Below are 23,789 nucleotides of genomic sequence, written 5' to 3' on the forward strand. Positions count from 1 at the left end.
AAAAAAAAGAACTTATGTAATATATACGGCTATATATGATCAGGAACAATAAAAAGTGTTATTGCAAAATGGTTCTCCATTCTTGATTTTTCTACGCTTTTTTACATGTTAAAAAAACGAATTAAATGCATTAAAGAAAATTAGTAGCATGCGTTCTGTCTTTTCCTATCAATGAATATTGAAACGTAAAAACATTGAAATGTTGGATACAGGTAGGAATATAAAGGAGAGATATATGATAAATTCAAGTTTTTAATAAACACCGTCTCGGGTGTAACTTTCTTTTTTCTAATAGTTGACCGAAATAAATTACGTAACAATTCACGGGGATATCATATATCCTCGATCTCCGGAGGAGAAAACCTGTCCCGTCGTCCCGTTAAAATTTTTTTTTCTTTTTTTTTTCTTTGCTCTCTTCCCTTTTTCCTTTACTTTTTTTTATCACCATTGCTGTCCCGCTTTTACTCAGTAGGCATACTACCTATGCCAATCGTAAAGTACCTCCATCGTAGACATACGCTATTGTCGCTCTGTGAGTCGCTTGGGAACCGGAACGTGCGGATTCAGGTATGCGTCTGGGTATTCTTACCTGTTGAACCTTTATCGTCGAACACACGACGTCGCTTTGTCCGCGTCGTATACGGGATTCGAGGATCGCGCGACGAGTTACGCGAGCAGGCCGCTTGCATTCATGAATTTAAGCGGAACATGAACTCCGATTTAAACGCAGTCTCGGTAGCGGCGGATTGAGGAGAGATTTAAGAGCGAATCAGGGAGCCGCGCCTTCTTGAATTTTAATTCCAACTCCGAGGAGTTTACGCACGCCATGACGAAGCGATCGGTAACGAGATCGTACATTCCGCAAGACTGTGCGATCGTGCGCGAAGGGATTAATCAGAGCACTGTGTGTTTCTTTGGACTGAAATACGCGAGATCTCGCCATCGATCCTACCGCGACTGACCTAAATCATGGTCTCTAACGAATCCGGAAGGATTTATATTCTCGCAGCCTCAATAAGAAAAGTACCACAAAATACGTTTCGCCCTAAGAGCGCGTTCGCATAATCATTTTTAACGAAGTAAATAGATCCGACTACCAAAATGTCAATTATATGTAAATTTCAGTAAATATAATTATACGAAATTATGTGAAATTTATCTGAATAAACACTCGATAAAAGCAAAAAGATATTATCTAGTGAATATGTAGCCTATATTACACAAATTAATGATCACTAGGGTCTCACAATTTTTTTTTTTTTTTTTTTCAAGCAACAAGAAGAGAGCAGGGATTCGTTTCTCTCGTATTTATTAATACCGTCAATATTTGCTCTCGTTCTTGCTCCTCGTATCCATATCTGGTTCGCACTCGTGCGTGTACACGTCGCCCGTTAATGAGATCCGCGCGACGATGTAAGCAGAGCTCAGCAAACGAGTTAGAAACAGAACGTATACAGTGACATGCATACACATATACACACTTCATCAGAGAATCTCGGTTTTATGCGAATGTGAGAAGGCAGAAGAAATTCATCGCTAAAACTTTCAAGAATCGTATGGAATAGTACGCCCTTACGCGAGAATGCAAGCGTGTTAAATCGGCGACTTTTTGCGCGCGATTTATCACGCCTTAATTGCCCCGACGATTCTCTCCATTCGGAGTCTCCAGTTTCGTATGAGAAATTTTATGACACACACTCGGCAACACGTGGTTGAATGCCATTAATCGAGTATATTTCGATCAATTGTAATCAACGATAACGGCTAATCAAACGGCTGATTTAAATTTAAAACAATATATTGAATATATTCTCGTATAAAAAATATTCAACTAGATATTCATAAATATTTCCATTATTATTTTGAACAATATAATTTTATCATTTTAATGATAAATAGAGATATAATGTTCCATAAAAAAATTTCTAATTACAAAATTATTATATAATTTTAATTATTGTACGTTTATAGCTGCGTATTATATTTATAATGTGAAACAATTACTTAATGATTTAATGACTATTAAATTTGTTCAACAACTTTCGCGCGTTATTTTTATACAATATCCAAATCAATTCAAGTCAAGAGCATTCAAAAATTTAAACCTTATCAAAATATCCACTTGGTTTCGAATAACTGAGAATATAACTATCGGAAAAGTGATGCTGTTTCACTTAAATTACTCTCTTGCCGTAGGATATTATTTTTACGTAGTTTTAACGGAACTTCGTCAATGTCTGTATTATATCCTAAAATTCGGTATATTTATAAAAAAAAAAAAAAAAAATTGTTTCGAATATATCGAAATATTTTTACAAAAAACCCAATCATATGTGAAATCATAAGTTAGAATCTATATAATATTATGATTATTCTATCCAATATATACGGCAGGAATTGAACTAAAAATAAACAAAAAACTTAAAGAATATTTAATTAATAAATGATTCAATCAACGTATTATTAACGTAAAAGAATCAAAGATTACGCAGAATAAGAATTTATTATTTATACACTAGCTATATCTTTTATATTTCCAATATCGTTAAATCTGGATTTTTACACATAATGTATTACATAAATTGTAATTTTTATCATGTACAAAAATCAACTGCAATTAAATGAAAAAGTATAATGTCTTTTAAGTGTTTGTGATAATATATTACGATAAGAAATAAAACCATTGAAGCAAGTTTTCGAATTTATACAATGACGTATATATAGCATATTGTCCAAGTTTTCGACATGTTACATGTGTCAAAATATGTTATATTTACACCGTAAATACTATCGTTTACACACGTGTAGTATTTTCTGCTAATTTCATTCGCATTGGCGTATATAATAGAAGTATTGTTAATTCGTCATTCGTTATATTTCTCGTCTGCACGAAACGAGGGTTGTATAATAGCTTGGCGAAAATCTGTCGAGTGAACGTATCGTACAAAGCATCGATGAGAAATATTTGCACGTATCGACTAAATCCGCCACGTTATACATCACGCACGCTCCGACGTTTTTGCATACGTGTTTCGCAATCTGTCCCGATTGGATTTTACCTGCAACGCAGTCGTCTTCTTTGTCGCTGTAATTCATACTACTGTCTCTCGCTAGCTGCACGCAAAGCAATCCGCAGAGCGCGGTTGTCCGATAAATAAAATAAATAGAGTATCGTCGCGCTCTATATATACATGGGACGCACTGTAAACCGATCGGCGTCAGCGAGTCGATGGGCAATATTTACGATCCTCTAGACTCGGCACGGCTGTCCTCTATCAAAGAGAGGAGCGAGAAAACCTAAACCGTTTCATCCTTGTCGCTCCCCCAAAATCCTCATCTCATCTAACCGGACTCTCTCCTATATCCTCTCGTCTGGATACGCGCGCGCACGTGCAAATAACACGAGGAGTAACCTACAAATATTCGTCGGGATAGCATACAGTGGCGTCGGTGGTGTTCGTCGTTTAAATATCGCCGCTCGCGTATTCCAATAAAAGCCCTCGCGGGGATTTTCGGACGGAAACGCTTAAAGCATCTCGCGCGCGCAAAACGCGCGATTCACCACGCCGGCAAATCGGCCCTTTCATTCCGTGGATCTCGTTAGTACGATTGTAAACAAAATCTCGACCGTAAACAAACGCGCGGAATTACAAGCGCGCGGTGTCGGTAAACGCTAAACGCCGGCGCAGCGGCGATTCCGTTTAACGTGTCGCGCGTCGCACGCGGTTTCAGGGTACACGGAGGGATGGAGGGTAAAAATAACGTGGCGCGCGATAAACTGCCCGCGGCTGTTCAGATCTAGGGGATAACCCGATAATCTATAGACCACCATAAATATTTTTACCGATGCTTCACGCGTTTGCGAAAGAACCTTAACCGCGCTAACGAGATCGTGTTGCGGCGGTCGTGTCTCGAACGAATTATTCCGCCGGTTAAATCTTTCAGTGCCTTTCGCGGAATATTTCCCAGTAGGAGCAATTGCGCGCTCTTTCCCTGCATCATTATAAATTTATTCCGCCGACTCCATTTGTTCGATGTACATTGATATACATATATCGACGCATTAACCGTTTATTAAAAATTTTGCAAGAAAATATAATTTTTTAAATGAGATTTTACTATTTATTATATGTGTAGAACTACAGTAACAGTCTCTAACATTGTAGAGAGAAAATAAATGCGACATATAATATGCAACATTAAAAATTAAAATATTTATAATCGATTAAGAAATTCATGCCCTAGGAGATAATTCAGAAAAATCAAGAGATTTGAAAATTATTTCCCTATCTCGCCCTCTATGTCTGTAAAATGTAAAGAAGGAAATTTATCACACTTCCTCGTATCGAAGCCATCAGCCGCACGCGTTCGCACGCAGCACTGAACGCGACGATTCATACACGTATGCAGATTCGAGTGCATCTATTGAACGATTTGAGGTAGAGCATGAAAGCCGCGTGGCGATAATTTTGCGCGTCGCGTAGCGCAATTATCAGCGTCGGCGAAATACGTGACGCTAATGGTTATAATCCCGTTGTCGCTACGTTTGACAGTCACGCCAGTCACGCGTAACATAGCCCTAATTCCGTGATGTACACAGCCGCTGTGTGACACGTACAAATGCTCCACACAAATGGCACAGATGTGCGCGGCGCCCATTCGTCGAGAAGAGTATTTAAACGCGCTGCTGAACGCGCGTCCCAACTTTTTGGTTAAACGGCTTCTATAGTTATACATTTATAAAGCTCGCACACATTTTTCATTAGGCCAACTAGATCCTAACTTGATACGCATCGATATATTAAACTGCACAAATAATTTGTTATTTTCGTATTTTAAAAAGACGCTATTTTAAATAAATTTATCAATTTTAATAGTTTGTAGAATTATAATTGAAAATACATACATTGATATATGTTTGATACATATTAATTCATTATTATTTAACATAATATTATACTTAATCAAATAATGTAAAATATGTCGATTAGAATGTAATTCGAAGAACGATAGTGCCAATCGGGATAATTGTATTTGAGTATAACGTTATAATGATGAATCTCAAATTAATAATAATCACGTAAAATTATTAAAACGGTTTGATATACTTGCTTGATAAAGTCAGTTGATAACTAATTAAAAAACGATAATTTTTATCCCTCTTCCTTGCTCAGACGTTAAATGCGAGAGTTCACTCGAGTTCTTTTATTATCATTGATCCGTAAATTCACACTTACTCCCTCGATATACTCTAGGGCAAGGCTCTTACTCGTCACAGAAAGGAATACACCTCATTAAACGACCAAGGAATAAAAATATTTATTTAGCATTACTATCTAAGAAAATGTGGCTTAGATAAATGGTGATTTCTCTGCGATATAAATTCTGAAAAAAAGAAATATCTTACGCCCGTAACGTATCGCGTAATTAAATCCGTTTCGAGGAACCTTTCGCTTCATATACTCTTATGTATATATACCCGATGATATAGAGCATTCGAATGCGACTTCGTGAAATATCGCACTTTTAACGAATCACGTGTACGACTGGCCCGCCGCCGCGCCGGCGGGATTACGGACGTCGTCCGTTAAATTAACCCGTCGTTACAGATTGTTAATGAACGCGCGGCGATGGATCTACGGGAGAGTGCGCGAGACCCCGAAACGATTAACGAAAACATAAAATCCGTGTGACTACCGGCTGTCTCGTCCACACGGCGGCCACCCTGCACAATTATCAATATCGAACGTGCGCTTACTGCGGCGCTAATCGCTTCGGTCCAACTGTCGTAACGTTTGACTGACAGGTGGTGGTTCCGCCGTTATTCCACGTATGGCACGTAGCCGGCAGAACAATTGGAATATACACGAGGTCAATCCGCAAAATGTACGTAAGCTTTGCGGATTAATTACTTTCGAAAATAGAGAAGAAGTCTATATAATGGATTATATATATATATATATATATATATATATATATTGTATATATATATATATATATATATATATATATATAATATATTTCGCAATAAATAAAAATATATTAACATGCGAATGAAAATTTCTTCAAAATATATATATTTGCTTAGATGTTTCCATTTCCTAAAATTTAAAAGTAAAATAAATATATTTCGCTATTAAAGATATGATATGGTCTATGAAATGTACCGCGAGTATGTGTGACTCGTAGCTCGATTTTTATATAATTTAATGCAAATAACTAATCAAACTAAAAGCAAATTGGCTAAGGAAGGTTAGGCGTTGGATAAATTGTATATAAAGTATGGTGAAAGAGCATTTTGTTACACATGCGTGCTTTTCTTTGCTATTTTTATATCATCTAAAACAGCAATTTGATTAAGATAAATTAAGCTGGTCATGGCCGGAAAAGTTGCGCGCTTTGTAAAGCGTTTTAAACTGACCTGCTCTAACTTAATGAATTTTAAAAGTTACAGAATGCAAGGTAAACTATATATATAGGGAAGTTGTGCGCACCCCCATAAAATGACTTTCGCGTAATATAATTCTTTTTCCAAATACATTTAATTAATTAAAGTTTTATACTGCACGTAAATGAGAAAGCGTCTTATTAATGCTTTTAAAGAGAAAGCGAGCTATACATAATATATTTATTCCTCAAGATGTTACACAGCCATTGTTGTGAGCAGCACTCATGCATAATTTAATCTGCTGAATCATGAATATACGCGCCGTAGAAAAAAACGAGTCCATCGTATAAAATCGGCAAATTATCGTTAATCAAAGCGCTTTTTTCGTTAAATTAAACGAAATGGAAAAAAAAAAGAAATTACACGTTTCGGAATAGAAAGGTATTCATATGGTGGCAATAATCGCTTCGGCATTTTCCAACGAGCGCCAATGGCCGACGTGCGAAATAAAATAAAAAAAAGGGGAAAAAAAGAGGAAGAGAAAAGCGCGAAATTTCAATGCGCACAAAAGTCGCAAATTACTTTCCGGCCATTACCGGGGTCTATTCACGCTCTCTCATTCTCGCAATCGGGCTTGCAATGTCCGTTGCAATACGTCGCACACGGTGTGCGGATGATTCCTTCGACCGATAGGGACGCGGGTACGCGGTAATTACAAAGCTGCGGAGGCCGCAGCAGCGGAGGGGTATCGGCGACGTCGTCGTCGCCTCCGGCGACGGCGACGACGCACCGGAGTTTTACAGGAATACAAACCTCCTCGCGCGCGCACGCACACATCCGATATTGGTTTTCAACGCAATCGACCAGTCTAACAGGTAGATCCATCCTTCTCTTTCTCGCTTCCTCCCTGTCTCTCTCTATCTATCTATCTATCTCTGTCTCTGTTATTCTCTCCACGACGCATCCTCGACGTAGGGAAGACGCGCCGGCGGCGAGGAGGGAAGCTGTATCGATTGAAGGCTTCGCGCCAGGGAGAGAGAGAGAGAGAGCTCGATCTCCCTGCCTGCAGACGACCCTCTCCCCTGCAATCCCGATGGGGGTTACCCCGCGCGCGCGGTGCGACGCAGTGGGTTTTACTCCACGTGTTCCATCGGCGATAAGCACGAAGCCGCGTTCCGTCGGCCTCTAACTCCGAATAGGCACTCCGGGGCAGTGCTCTAGCAGATTTGGAGATTGCGCTTGATTTGATCGTATTGCCGTTGCGTGATACGAGCGGAGAGAGAGAGAGAGAGAGAGAGAGAGAGAGAGAGAGAGAGAGAGAGAGAGAGAGAGAGAGAGAGAGAGAGAGAGAGAGAGAGAGAGAAGCTCGGCACGGCAATTTGCGATGGGATTTCGATGCACTGTACTCTGCAAATCCCATAGCGCCGGTCTGATGTGTTTTATGCGTGAGTGTTATTTACCCGCCGCGGCCTATAATGGAATTGATCTCGCTGCATTGTATGTACTATGTCGAGTGCGTCCACGTCGAAAAAATCTTGTTCCTATCGCGCATATGTTGTACACCCGGGATGCATTCAGATATGAATAGCGTATTCGAGCGAGGCGGTTTGAATCGGCCTGAGAGCGATTAAACTCAATTAAATTCACGGACTTATATTTGATTAAAAATGCATTCGATGTCTATATGAAATTTTAATTCGCAGTATATTAATTCGTAATTTAGTGACAAAAATACGATGATAAAAAATATTATAAAATTACAATAAATAATGATTTTTCTTTCTTTAGGGAAAATCGTTGTGAAATGCGTTTGAGAATCTTATATACTTGAAAATAAAAATCGTAGTTTTCAACATTTCGTATAAAAAACAATTGTTCGATATTTTTACTTTGCACTTAGCTTTTCTTTACATCTTTATATATACTTCAATTGTATTGAATTGTGTATATATATATATATATTTTTTTTTTATTGAATTAAGAGAAAATGCAAATTTATAAAAATAGAACTTATTCGCTTTGAGAATGTTGTTCCCAACCACTTCTGGCGAACAGATTAAAAATCGGCACCGTGCAAATGCACATCGAGATTTCCGTATTAATGCCGCATTACCTCGTTACACGGCGGCACGATGATAACGATTATTTACGTTTACGGTACACTGGTGTACGTTGCGCGCGCTTGAATTTACGGCCTTTAGTCCCTGCGTCGTATCAACGGATTTGCACAGATTTACCGCCCGCCAAGATTTAGCCAAATTAAGTCCCCTTTCCGGTACTTCCTACGTAATACGAAGCGTTTTGCTTTGCAGAGCAAATAGGATACATCGGTACATTGTATTACATTTCTCTAAATGATCAAAGCTTTCATTGCGCTATTTTCTTTTATATATATATATATATACCAATATATATTTCTTTTTATTTATTTTATTAAAAATTGTTTTATTATATATATATATATATACATACACATATAATATATATGTATAATTTATATTATATATGTATATAACCATGTATGTATAAATTTGTTCTATAATAAAAATGTTTTATTAAAATACATATATAATTTATGTATATATATATAATATAAACATATACATATATAAATTATATACATAAGTATTACTCACAGTTTACAAATATACAAATATACAATACAAATATACATCTTAAGGCAATTTTTCTCTCTCTGTTTCTCTCCCTCTCTGTTTCTCTTTCATAGTATATTTGAATAACGGAGATCCAATATTGCGGATGGAAAATCTGCAAACTGGCGTCTTCGTGACTTTGCTCAAAGATAAATCAAAGGTTCCTGCCATAGCGGAACGCTGTCCATTCCTATAATGTGGTATCGACATTCGATGGCGCAGCAAAACTTCTCACGGTAATATCATTAACGTAATGTCGGATCTAATACGAACGCGCGTCACTCTCTGTAGAATTTATCTTATCTGCGTGTCGGCGATCGCTTTATTTAAATATTGAAAAGGTAACCTAATTCTGTCCAACTAGCAAAACGTACTTTAATTTATTACAGATTGGATTAAGGTTTACGACATACTTGTATGTCTGAATAAATATGCATTGCCGCCGAAGAACATGTAGAAATTTTAGAGAAATTTGATTATATTAATTGATTAGAAAAAGGTTTACTTCTCGTTAATTTTTACGTAAATTTATCATCAAAGTTTCACACCCATAGAGAACATATGTTACAAAATTAAAAATTCGTATCTACGTTTTACGTTTAACGTTAGAAACGACTATCTCGTTCTATGTCTGATATGAAGAGTAATTTTATATAATTATGGAATGAAAATCATAATCGCGTTTAATGCGGATCAGATTGTTTGATTCGATCAATATACAGAACGCATTCATCTATCGTAAACTAGGAATTTAGCCACATTGAACATGTAACGCGCAATATGAATGCTTAACATTATCAAACGAGGGAGAACGTGCTTCACGCTTACCTGTCGCGAATATTAAGTTTGTCGCAAAAATAATAATGTAATCATTTAATAATCTCTCTCCATTGTTATATAACGATATCTTATTATAAATTGTCAATAATATACGCTATATAACCCGCATACATTTCAAAATATCTTTTTTGTGTATATAAATATTATGATGCTTTAATATATATCATTTTTTCTTCGATGCATAGAATCACACGAAAGAGAAATTATTCACACCGATATATTCAATGATAATATTCAAGATAGAAGTAACGATACCGGATTATATAACGTTCTGTTATCGCGCTCCATTTCTAAACGATGAACACAACGAGCAAATTTATAGTCAATATTTTCTTCGGAACATTACGAACACGCGCATATTTTAAGATTATCTCGCGTTTTGCACAGTGCTGCAACTTCGCAATGGAGCATGTACGCGGGACGGAGGTGATATAGGCTCATCCGCTTGTGAATAAATTTAACCACGAGAGGCATCGACGCGCCCTTCCTGCCCCTCGTAACGCACCGTCGATGAAAGATTCATGAAAAAAACACCGCGCGAGAGCGGCGTGTAATATGACTTATTTATCGTGTGCAAAACTGTACGCGGTATATAGGTAGGTAGGTAGCTACATATACAAAGCCTTAGGGCTAAATTTCCACGTGAGCTCCATGCGCGACGTCGCACATCCATCAAGCGACGAAGACGCCGGCAGCGGCTTGTAGCGCAGCCTGATTTCCCGTGCTTCTGCCGTATATTAAGCTGAGGAAACGCGGAATCTTTATTATCACTCGCGGAAAGATATGGTACTCGAGAATGATATTGTAGAAAGATAGACTACACTTTTTCATTGCATTTGTAGAGAAATCAAATGTTTTCAAAGTCTCTTGGTGGCTGTCAGTATACTTTACATCACGTGTTTTTTCAGAAGAAAGGACGGAGGCATCTCTCGTATATGATTATACAAAACTTCCATTAAAACTTCGAGATTATAAACATAATATTGAACTGTATAAATTGCGATATGCAATATATATATATAAAGTATAATAAATATAATAATATAAATATATAATATAATAAAATTATATATATATATATATATATATATATATATATATGTATGTTGTAATATACAGAATATGTTTTGAAGAAGGAAACGGGGGGAGGGGGCGATATTTTTGTACATATAATTCAATAAATAACTTGCAGGTGCGTTGTAAAAATACTTTAAAAAAATTTATCTAAATGTGCGTCGCGTTTATGTGTTTAAGAAACTAGCAATTACTCTTTGCTTCTCGATGTGCAACCACTATCATCTATCATCTACGCATTAATTAGCATACGCGCATCAGTAATTAGCCGTGTGGATACCAATCAACTCAGCTAATTAACTGCAGCCATACACGCACAGCAGGATTTATGGCGCAGAAATGCAGCGCGACGATAGCGTTCGAATATTTCTGTGCGTGTCATCACGCACTTCTATGAGATATATCGAAATTTGCGTTCATAATTAAGCTAAATTATTTGTTTAATTTCTAATGGATTTTTCATTAATAATAATTTGATCGAAAATATTGTTTTTCAATTTTTTAAACTCAATATTAAATCTTTCTGTGCTATTAAGTGTTAAAATAAAATTCTATTTAAATAAAATTTGAAAAATGGACTTTTGCCTTGTCTATTAATAATAACAAAAGTTGTAAGTTGCGAGAAGTTTAAGTCAATTTCTCGTCTCCCAAAAACAATTAGTGCCTCCGTGTATTTGTTAAGGAAAAATCGATTCAAAGTTAATTCAAAATATCGAAATTATATAAATTAGAAACTACTCTGTGTAGAACAAACACACGCACATTCTATCGTTCGTATTAACGAACGTTAAGCTCGGAAATGCCCGACAAATCGCGACAGAGCGCGATTCCACGATGAGAAATGCGCGCGATTATGTCTAAATATTTGCCAAGACAAATACAAATAGAGCGCGATAATGGGCCATTCGCGAATATCTTTAACCGGCTCATAAACGCTGCCTAACGGGCCGCGTTAACTTTTACGTTGCGACATTATGCTAATCCACCCGTTGGCATTTTATCGTTATTACCTTAGAGAACGAAGTAGCGTTCCCACGTAACGTAATTAACAGCGGCCGGCTATTTATCCGACCGTTATGGTATACCGCGATAAATAACGCGATGTTACTGGCCCTCGCGGATCGATGTACATGTGTGTATGAACGCACATGCTGCCGCCCCATATGCCATCACGTTCGCAAAATTTCACGCTACGCACGTCCGCTCGCCCGCATGGAGATTTTGATATACGCGCGCGTATCGTTTTGCTCTCTGGATTGTTGATAATAGACGGAACGCTTGGAAGCCTCTTAATTTATCGGTCGTTGAACGCGAGACCGACACAGATACATGCGCGCATGTATATTTGACTGACAATGAATGCAATGTAGTGTATGTGTCATTGCTACTTTTTTAGCAATGACGCCATCGCAAATATCGCGGGAAACAAATGGTATCCTTTTGCCCCAATTCATCGAAAGAATATAAAATGATTCACAACTATGAACCGTTACGATAACAAACCGACGATCCTTTCTTGTTCTCTAATCTATGGTAAATAACATAATGATACGATATTGTTGTGCTTTTGCTCATTAAATAATCGTGAATATGTTTTTTAAAGACTGAGCATTATTTAGTAAAATAAAATTCAAAAATAATGCTATAACATTATAACATTATTTTATAATAAAAATAAAACAATCTATCTCTCTCCCTTATGTAAAACTAATCATATTTACCGTGTATGTGTGTGATGCATTTATTTCAAAGGCTAATTAATCAACGACATACAATACGTAATCTATAACATGTGCCACAACAAGCACATCTAATATAAGAAAATGCATTAATTATGCAATGATGTTATTGTGCGGGATCAACAGTCCCCATCGGTCGGAGCCCGCGCGCATCCCCCCGTTATATTACGTGCACGGATTCCGATGATCCGTCAGGCGGCGTTAATCCGCTTATACGGGACGCGCGCGCAAGTGACTTTTACGTTCTCCACGAACCATAACATCGACCGCTCGTTATCTATCGGCGCGGCGTACCGAACACCCGATTAATTAGCCTGTGACAAGCACGCGTGGGGGCGTCATTGCCCCCTGGGTTGACCGGCTAGTTGGCCAGGGCGCTAACAGGTAGCCGTAGTCACATCGCAGGCGGGAACAACAATGAGATTCAAGCTTGAGATCTGCATCTCAAACGAGCTCGAAGCGATCGTTAGGCCGTTACACCCGTGAGCGAAAGAACCACGCGAGGAGGATGAGGAGGAGAGACGTAGAAAAGGGCGAGAACGAGCAAGAGGGAAAGAGTTGTAACGAGAATTCGACGTCGATCGAAAGCGATAAGGCTGCATGCACCACGCCAGCGGCCTTTAACGAGCGGCCGCGGTCCATTCGACGAGTATGCCTACTGCTACGTACCCGTTACTCTGTCCCCTTCCGCGTATTTCCCCTTTCGGTGATTCAGAATATCGACAAAGACCTCGAGAGAAGTGAAAGGGAAAAAAAGAGGGAGAGAGAGAGAGAGAGAAAGAGAGAATAAATCGATCCCTTGATGTACACTAATGGCGTCCCCAGCTTCGGGATATACGGCAAGCGAGGGGACGTATATATGTATTCGCTGGAACAAATGTCGGAGCAAACGGAGTTCTTTTTCGACGGACTTTTTTTTTTTTTTTTTTTTTTTTATACGATTTCGGAACGGCCTCATTCTACAGTGTTGTGTTTGCTCTCAAAATGAAAGCCGCGAATCTATAGAAAATCTGTTTTCCTTTTTTATCTATTTACGCACATGCGGCGCGAAAATTACTAATAATTTTCATACAATTGTCAAAAATCACCTCAGGTTTCAGAATGTATATTAAGAAAAATAATCTTTTTTTATTTAAATACGATCGTTGGTGCTCGCGGATTTTTTTAACAAACATATTTTTAAAGAGACAGTTAAATAATGATTTCTCTATAGCATTATGTGTTTCTCTTTTTCTATGATTTATATCTCAAATAACTACAGATTGTCTTACAATAAATAAATGCACAATCTCATGATGCAATCTTTAATCTTTTTCGCGATTCCATATAATTTTGTAGAAATATGAATAGCAAATCAGTCGCGTACGGAAATAAAAGTGTGTGTCTCTCTGTTCATCTCTAACAATAGGGATCAATAGAGTTGGCAGAGAAGATACTATATATGAGAAAGGAATATCTACGGAGTGTCGAGCATTTCTTCTGAATATATCGCAATAGCTATCAGTTTGTGAAGTTGCAAACTGATAGATATTGCTATTGTTAACTACACTCAGCAATAGCTAATACTATCATTTCGATAATATTAAATATTGCATATAATAAGCAATATATTATTTATTAATATATCTTTGCATTCTATTTAAATATTATAAAAGATTTTATTCTCTCACACGCGCAACACACGAATTAATAATGTAATCGTTCTAATTTTAAAAAAAAAACTCCTTTTCACGAATTATCTACTGCACGCAGGATTTTATACCGATTAACAAAGAATAAAAATAAATATATAAAAAGTAAAGAAAAATATTTTTCACAGAAATCATATTTTTCTTGTTAGATAAATATACAAGGATTGATTAATTGCATATCTTTAATCTTACATCTCATAAATTTATTATGTATTAAGAACATTTTAATTAATTCCTATTGTTATAAATTAAATTCCATAACAATAGATAGAAGCGAATTATTATCATAATAGATGGAAAGTTTCTTATTCAGTTATAATTAGAATAATAAGCTTTGTAAAATGGCTCTGATTACATCGTTGTATTAGCAATTTTAATTATTAATTAGTCTTTACATATACAGGAAAGTAGGATTTATGACATGTTAAAGATAAGGAGAATTCAATTTTACTGCTTTGTATCCGTTGTGTGTTCGTGCGCGCGCATACGTGACGTCTTGTTAATTTCGTAAGTGGAAAAGTCCCGATCTTAGCGGCTCATAAAATAACTCAAGATTCTTGGGAGTGTTTCAAGTCGATCCATAATCCGGAACGCACGCACGCCGAAGATGAGAAACGACGTACACCATGTCAGCATGCGTGCAGAAAAATGGATCGCTGCACGCGAAGTCGCTTAATGTCCGTGGTTTATATCGTCGAGGAGCACGCGAATAGATATAAAAATCCTTATTACTAACGTAAAAAATATCTTCAAAATTATTAACCTATACCTATATTATACGCGCGAAATTATATCTATAAATTATAAAACTTATAAATATTAATATTTTCACTATTATAATAACGAGTTTTGATCAAAAAAATTATAATGCATCCTAATGTTTTTTAACTTTAATTTGTTCATTTATCAATTTATCAATTTTAATTTTAATTAGTTATATATAAATCTCATCAATTTATTTTTTATTTGCTATAATATAACTATAAACAAGTCAGCATGCTTTTCATTGATTATATTGTAGATTTACGTCAAATATGAAATTGATCTTCTAAGCGAAAAAAAAAGTTTTCTCAAGAATATTTTTATCATAATTTCTTAATTTCCAGTATTAACGTGTTTTTTTATAATAATGAATCGCAAATTAATATTCAGTAAATAAAATTAATATATTAAATTAAAATTGAAATATTATATTATATATTATTTGTCTTAGAGTTTTAGAGAAGTAAATTCAGCAAAACTCTTTAAGTCTTCAATAATTTACGACTAAAAAGCTATTAAGTACCGGGGCAAGCGCTATTCTTTCTAATTTATATCTGTAATTCGAAGAATGCGCATGACTTCTCAGATACTGAACATCTTCCTTTCTCATTAATCCTATTGAATTCGTAATAACACTTTTACTTCTAACAAATCCGTTTCGTTCTTACGTAATAATGAAAGTAAAAAATCTCCCTAACATAATTAGATCTTTATTCATCGGGAAATAAATATTTGCTTGCAATATAATACATATTATGGAATCAAAAAGATATACGTGTTGGAAATAATAAAAGAAAGATTACATTTAACGCATTTAATGCATTTTCGTAATAATAATAATTTTGATCCCATTCATCTCGATGATCCTTCGACAGTGCACGATATTCGCAATCCTAATCCTCTTTATTACCAATTACGAGCCGGAAAATTTCCACGCGACCGTCATCTTTTTTTCTTTCACGCCAGCTTACAGCTACATTTACATTTTACGCCCAGGATTTTACGCGTTTTACGGCGAGAGGATTGCGCGCGCGTCGCGGGTTGCAAACACCCGCAAGTGAGAGACGCGTCCGGGCCGCGTATTAAAAAATTCATTTTTGCCGACGAATGGCGTTAATCTGGTAAATTTTACGGTGCCATGGACAGTTGACAAGAAAGAGCGCTCGTGAGAAACACAATGGATCTTTCTTTTATGCTGTCCCGCATGGGGTGTGGCAGAAAGGGGAAAGAGAGAGAGAGAGAGAGAGAGAGAGAGAGAGAGAGAGAGAGAGAAAGAGAGAGAGAGAAGTATTCTCGTCGCGCGTGTCAAAGGTTCGCGTAGGCGTGAGATGATGCATTTGACTTGAGCCGAGTACGGAACGCGGTCGATTGAACCCGCCATTCGAACGGAGCAGGTAGTTTAAGTGTTGTACGTTAGCGCATGTTATACCTGTCACCTTACGTTCGTCGCCGTTTCTTCACGTTAAAAGCAGGCACATTATACGGACAGGATGTTATAATGGAAGGCGGGGTTTCTCGCAACGCATGGAACTGACGCATATATATTGAGTAAAATTTTATACCGCGGTAAAATGCGAGATGACTACCTCTATATATTATCGGAGTATGTAATATTCCAAGCGACATTAAATCCTGTTGCACTGTGTTCTCGAATTCAGAGATGCGGAATAAAAAAATCTATTTGAAAAAGCGGATTAGGACGACTATATAGACTTTTGCTTACTCATACATGAGAATATAAAATATTAACAGACATATTTATAAATACAATTAAAAATTATGTACAATTAAATCTATTTTTTTCTTTTTTTCTTTTTTTTTTGCGAATTTTGCTTGATTGATATTATTTTTTGCGAAAGCATATCTCTCGAATGCATGGATAATAAATGGCTACTCCTGTTCGTTTTGTTCCGTCGACAACTTTTTTCCTAGCGAATAATAGAAAATTCTACTTCCGCGCAGCAAACAACCGAAATGGTCACGCGACAAACGAGCGTCTGACCGAAAAAGGGGATATTAGGGATATTACAAAGGCAGCTTGAAATATACATGAATGAAAAGAGTGTTTCGCAGGGCGGAATGCCAAGCAAGAACCGATGCGCCGAAGAGAAACGCCTTTAACAGGAGACCCGGAGCTGGCGATTTATTTTTCAGCGCGCGAATCGGTCGCACGAAAAATCCGGAGGCTCTTCGAAATCGAAAGAAAGTCCTGGGGTCTCCCTTTCCTGACGGGCGCAATAAATTCTCGCTTGACGTCGGTGTTAGACGGCGGAGAAGCGCGCGCCCCTCGAAGGAACGCGAATTTTGCGCCGCGTACAGCCTATCCGTCGCCGCGCCGCGTCTCTCACACGAGAGCCGCTCGAAAGAGCCAGAGTCCGCTCAATAAGGATCGTCGGGACCGGGAGTTTCCGTGCCGAGAGGTCGTGGTCGAACGACAAGGCGTCAGTGGCTCTCTCGAAAGCGGCGGCAGCGGCCAGACGACTCTCGTCTCTCGATGGCCGGCCTAGCCGGATGGCGCGGAAACGAACGATAATATCCTTTGACTTTACGAAGGACAACGTCCTTATTTTTATCCATCCACGGTGCGAGATAAGATCTTTAAAGAAAATATACACGCGCCTTTATACAAGCGGCTGTCGAAGCGAGACGCAACTTTCCGTAGAAGTCTGACAATGAAGACATGCGATCGATCAGGCGCCGCAATCAAGATCCTTGACTCTTTTTCCGAGCAGGACTTACGGAATAGAAGCGTAAATTGTAATGTGCGCGCATAATAAGATGGACCTTTTCTAGCCTTGTAGACGGTAGAATACTTTTCGGACGCGCAATGAACTTTAATTTTCTGCCACTTGCAAGAAGGAGCTTGCTAGAATCATTTAATACCGTTTTTTTTTTGTGTGTCGGTTGTATAATTTTATATTTATTTTATATCTTTTCATCCTTTCCTCTCCCCTTCTCTCTCCCACTCTCTCTTTCTATGTTTTAATTGATAGTATATCACATGGTTAATGATCCTAAAAATATATCGATTTTATTTGAGAATATACATATATGTATAAGACATACGTTTCTCTCTCGAAGACTTTTTTACAACGCTTATGAGAATTAGAGCTTATTAGAATTATCCAATTATTCAAAGCGAATTTGAAACATTATTCGTCTCGACGCAAACACATATTAGGCCAAACAATTAGAAGTAATTTAAACACCATTTAAATGAAATTTCTCAAGGTTCGTATCGCGCACGTGCTATACCGAATGAAATATTAAAGGAAACCGCTCATTACATAGATAAAGCGTCTGGTACAGATAATTTCAGTGTTACGAGAAATGTGGAACGCTCTGCTTAGACTTCATTCAAAGACGAGTACACTCGTCATCTCTGAACAACGACGTGTTCTGCCGAGCGCAGGTGTGTTAATTACGCTGGAGCGAATATAGCAGTGCTCGTATACAATTGTTTACCTTGATTCCCACGGAGTTTAATTGGCACAATGCGCGCACATACCGTGAAACAACACGTAACGATTCATAACAAAGACTGCCGAGATGAGTCCCTTTCTAAAAAAGGCATGAAACCTCGAACTTCGAATATATCGAAGCGTTGAGGCCTCCTTTCCGCGATTCTGATTGGCTGTCTCGCTTGTGCAAGTCGCAGCGACTTGTCTCATTCGTGTTATTTGCAACTGTCAAATCATGCGAATTTTGACAGTTTGACAATTAGTGAAAGAAAAAATTAAAGTTAAAAAGATTGAAAAGTGTCCGTAAATAAAAGCGCGCGCCTACCATATGTCGTTCTAGTAATGTAAGAAATACACTATTTGTTCCTTATACAAGCAAGTGGAAAAATTTAATATAAATGTTTAAAAAATATATATGTTTATAAAATTTGTTTTAGATAAAATATGAAAACTTATTAATTAAGCTGCGCATTGTATTGAATATTCATGCTATAACCCTTTTGTATTTGGATTAAAAATTATTCAAAGAATCTTAAAATATATATCTAGACATTTATATAGAGAAAATATAAATATATTTATAGAAGAAAATATATAAGGGAGAGAGAGAGGGAGAGAGAGAGAGAGAGAGAGAGAGAGAGAGAGAGAGAGAGAGAGAGAGAGGAAAGAGAAAGAAATAAAATTATATAGAAAAAATCTACAAACTACAAATATGTTTGTCATATATATTGCAGTTACAACGCAAAATTTTGATGGCATATATAATAAATCTACTATTTATCTATACAATTATCTGTATAACAAAATTAAAAATTATTGTTCAATTTTTGTTTTACACATTATATATTGTTAAGCGCAAAATATAATAAGAGCAGTATTATGCATACATTCATATAATTGTATGCAATATAAACTTCATGGGAAATGCATCATAAAAATAATGTTAATTGGTAAGAGAATACAGTTAATCTTACGCGTACTCTTCTCTCACCCTTCTCGCAAGACTATCTCTTTATTTCTATTACCGAATACCGCCCGATCGTACAGTATAGCAGACGGCGCGTAAGCATGATTTATAAGCAGCACAGCCGTTGCAGTGGTCATTAATCCATCGCCGAATGCACGCGAGTAGCGGACGTGTTTATCGACTTGCTGCCATCGGGGCACTACGCAAAGGGCGGGCTAGGACGGGGTGCGGAAAGAAGGCGGATTCACCTTTGAACGATATAATTAATCGGCAGTCTGTCAACGTGGTTCTCTTCGCGTGTTAATTTATTTGCGCGTACGTCTAATAGGATCTGACGATAGTCGCAAACAGTTGCATTTGTCGCTAAATTGACGAGAACACGTCGATAAACAATAATAATTTTTCAGTGCAAAAACATTTTCTCTCGCTATTGCTTATTGAATTCGGAATATCAATCATCAAGATAAATCCAATCTTTGCGAACCACTTTTTCACATTACGGAAGATTAAATCGTAAATTTTATTTAGTAATATTCTTCAAATTAATTATCGTGATTATATTTTAATAGGATGTGTGCATATTATAAACATAGAATTTGTACTAAAAATAAAAACAAAAAATTTTAAATCTTTTATCGTATTTTTTAATGTTTCGCGCTGTTTTCTATATATTACCATCATAATATAATATTATTAAAGTCATTTTTTAGTTTTCTTTACTCCCTTAATAAGTTACACTTACAAGGGTTAATGCCGTTTAACCAATTATTCTTTGACTTTCCCTTATTATACATATAGCAACTAAATGTATATTTCCGGTCGCGTATATATCTAAAGGGCAATACCACGAAGAGTAAATTACTATAGCTTTGAAGAGCACGCGGTCTAATGGCAGCTTTCATCACATTCTTATTATTTAATGCGGATGATGAATTAATACGGCTTCGGGTAAAAATATTTCAGTCAAGCAATTAAAAGAGAGAGAGAGAGAGAGAGAGAGAGAGAGAGAGAGAGAGAGAGAGAGAGAGAGAGAGAGAGAGAGAGAGTGCGCGCGGAAATGGATGAAATAATTAATGATCGCGAGTAGAAGCCGCTAATTAGAAGGGTGAGGCAAGAGATAAGATTGATTTTTATGATTTATCATTGTTGACGTATAGAAGAGTAAATGTTTGTTGATCTTTTTAAATTAACAAGTTGAATACAAACAAACGAAATTAAAAGTCATTCGTATTATTTATGTTTGCAGTTTCTCATTATTTCTCATACATTTTTATACGTATAAAAAAAATATTTATATCGAAATCAATCGATAAGTACTGTATAAATAAATGGTGTTATATTATATAGGTAAAGTAAGCAACATGTTTTAAATCAACAAGTGTATTTTGCAAAATTAATTAATTTGCGATTAATTCTTTCATATCTAATTCTTAATAAATAAATCTAAATAATTATAAATCTTAAGCAACATTGAAATATTACACACGCTCGCCGCATACGTATTAATTATGTCGAGTATATTATTACCGCGGAGATAAAGGAACAATTAATTTTGCAACTTACGACAAATAAATTAAATAAATTATATAGGTTACTCACTTTCGCCATTGCGATTCTTGGTCTCCTCCTTTTCTTTTGTTCATTTTTTATTTGCACCTTCATGATATTCGCACGATAATTATGCGAAAAGACTGTTAATTATAATCGCGCACGTATTAATCAACGGACATACGATGATTATGCGATATTTTGCACGACACTCCCGTTAATCACACGCGACGTGCAATTTTATTACGTTGCGACGAAAATATAATTCAAAAAACATCACGCGGTTAAATTCACGCATTAGTATCGCTGTATCGCAATATTACTCCTGTTTTTAACGAATATACTATATTTTTTACTATATTTTGCCATAAGAATTATATATAAATAGATAAAGATATAAATAGTTAATGTGTTAATATAATGTAATCCGCGAAGTGCAGCGCTCGAAAATATAGTTATATTTGCCGACTATTTATACGACTGATCGCGATATCGAATATCTCGCGAACCATGCATTTTGACGAATTACTACGATAGACAAGCATTAAATTTGTGTGGTACGCGATTGTAAGAGATGAATACTATTAACAATTATCTTTTTTTAATTAATCGCATTATCTTACTCAGAATCGATCCATCTTGTACCTGCGACGTTTCGTTAATAACCGAAAAACATCGACCGAGAAACTACGTAAGTCGACTTTATCAACGTTGCGCAAAAATACTACGCGAGTCGAGTTAATAACTATTTAAGACACGAGGAGTCGCTACAAAATACATATAATCGAAATTTAATACCGAAAGCATGCGAACGTCCAAATCTCATAAGACGTATTCGTAATCACTAATTGTAATAATTGTAAAGAATATTCTCTCATTAAAGAGTAATATAACGTTTACGCGGAGAGCGATCAACGTCGTTACCTGCTCGCCCGACTCTCCAAGTACGAATGACATGAATACAGCGCTACGTAAATATCACAGCGCTCTATTCGGCGCTGTTGTTTATGCGACCTTGACGCGATATACGTCACAGCGATCGCAGGACTCGAGCGAGCAGGCAGCAGCAAGGCCATATAAACAAAAGCGCGCTGATGTTTACGTTTACGTATCGCCGTGTTCTCGTCACTCACACTGCGAGACTCGGATGGGCAGGCAGCGAGGTACGTCGCTCCGCGTGATACGTTATATTATTCTCCGGAATACGAATATTTCGTACACAATTATTACAATTAGCGATTACGAATCCGTATAATCGGTCAAGTTTCGTGGCAAAGGTGATACGCGCTCGTATTTTAAAATGACGAAAGCATCTCGGTGATGGCTTTTTTTAATTCAAGTAACGAAAAAGTACGATATATTGACGTGTATTAATAAATATGCGTATTTCGCGGGATTTATGCCTTAAATATCCATTATGTTTGCAATATTAAATTTCGATTACGAATTTTCTAGGGATATCGTATCTTGACTAAGGCCGATATTACATTTGTCGCACGACAAACTTTTTAAGCGTATTGATTGATTGGCTAGAAACTTTCTCGAGTCTCTAGAAATTAGCTAATCAATGCGCTTAAAAAGTTTGTCGCACGACAAATGTAATATTAGCCTAATGACTTATTAACTTGACTCGCGTAGTATCGGGACAAAGTCGATTTATTTTCTCGGTTAGTATTTTTCGGTTATTACGCGTTGCACGTACGTACAGTACAGATTGACTTTGAGTTAATTGACTATATTTAATTAAAACGAAATTGTTGTTACGAATATCATATTAATCAATCGATTTGTTAGAAACAGAGGTAATATTGTAAATATATCACAGCAGGCAGCAAGGTATATAATATAAACAATAGCGCGCTGGTGTTTACGTTTACGTATCGCCGTGTTCTCGTCACTCACACTGCGAGACTCGAATGGGCAGGCAGCGAGGTACGTCGCTCCGCGTGATACGTTATATTATTCAAGTAAATCTTGAAGTATATATTTTTTAACGCACGTATAATTAAGTACGAAAGAAAATGGAATAATGGTTTTAATAATTTATTTTTTGTGTAAATATTGAAAATACTAATAAAAGATAACCAAATCAATATAACAATATAATGGTAAATAAAATAACGATTAAATAAACAGGTTGAACGCTTCCTTTGTAAAAAGCCTCTTTTTACTACTCGCATTTCTTGCTGCATTTTTACGCACAAATGCATACTCATAAAATACAATATATTTCTATATCAATTGATCTCTTTTTTTAATTTTCATGGGATACGTTATGGTAATAAAATTTTAAATCAAGTGTTTCCGATATCGGAAAATCATGAGATAAAGGCAAAATGTAAATGCGGAAAATATTTTTCATGTGTTACCAATTTCCGTCTATGATGAAGCCCATATTTCTGCGCATCATTGCAAGCCAATCGAAATTTCACACATACGCGGCCCATTCGCCTCGGGTGTAAAACAAATCGTAATTTCCGCGAAACGTTGAAGCGTACGAAATATATCCGACATATAAATGTGTCAAGGATGTGAAATGTCTGCGGAATTGCTAGAATACGATTAATTTCAATCTGTAACTGTACGTAAGAATTCTTGAATATCTCTCGCGATATTCGTATATCGCAACTATTAACGCTATTCAAAAGTCTTTTCGAAAAATGCG

At 36.6% G+C, this 23,789-nt stretch overlaps 1 protein-coding gene across 9 annotated transcripts in view; it reads right to left on the minus strand.

Annotated features, from left to right (window-relative positions):
- Nucleotides 1-23,789, minus strand: part of LOC138943256 (melatonin receptor type 1B) — a 186,367-nt gene that overhangs the window by 138,110 nt on the left and 24,468 nt on the right. The window contains exon 1 of one of the 9 annotated variants that reach the window (XM_070313917.1): nt 21,176-21,460. The exons of the other annotated variants lie outside the window; for them this stretch is intronic. Coding sequence (XP_070170018.1) covers nt 21,176-21,219 — 44 coding nt within the window. The 5' untranslated portion in view covers nt 21,220-21,460. Of the gene's footprint in view, nt 1-21,175; nt 21,461-23,789 lie in introns of those variants that run through there. 9 annotated transcript variants of the gene reach the window in all.

The sequence above is a fragment of the Polyergus mexicanus genome, unplaced genomic scaffold (assembly GCF_030449975.1).
Source record: "Polyergus mexicanus isolate NDT 795.1 unplaced genomic scaffold, iyPolMexi1.0 SCAF_26, whole genome shotgun sequence".
NCBI classification, from domain to species: domain Eukaryota; kingdom Metazoa; phylum Arthropoda; class Insecta; order Hymenoptera; family Formicidae; genus Polyergus; species Polyergus mexicanus.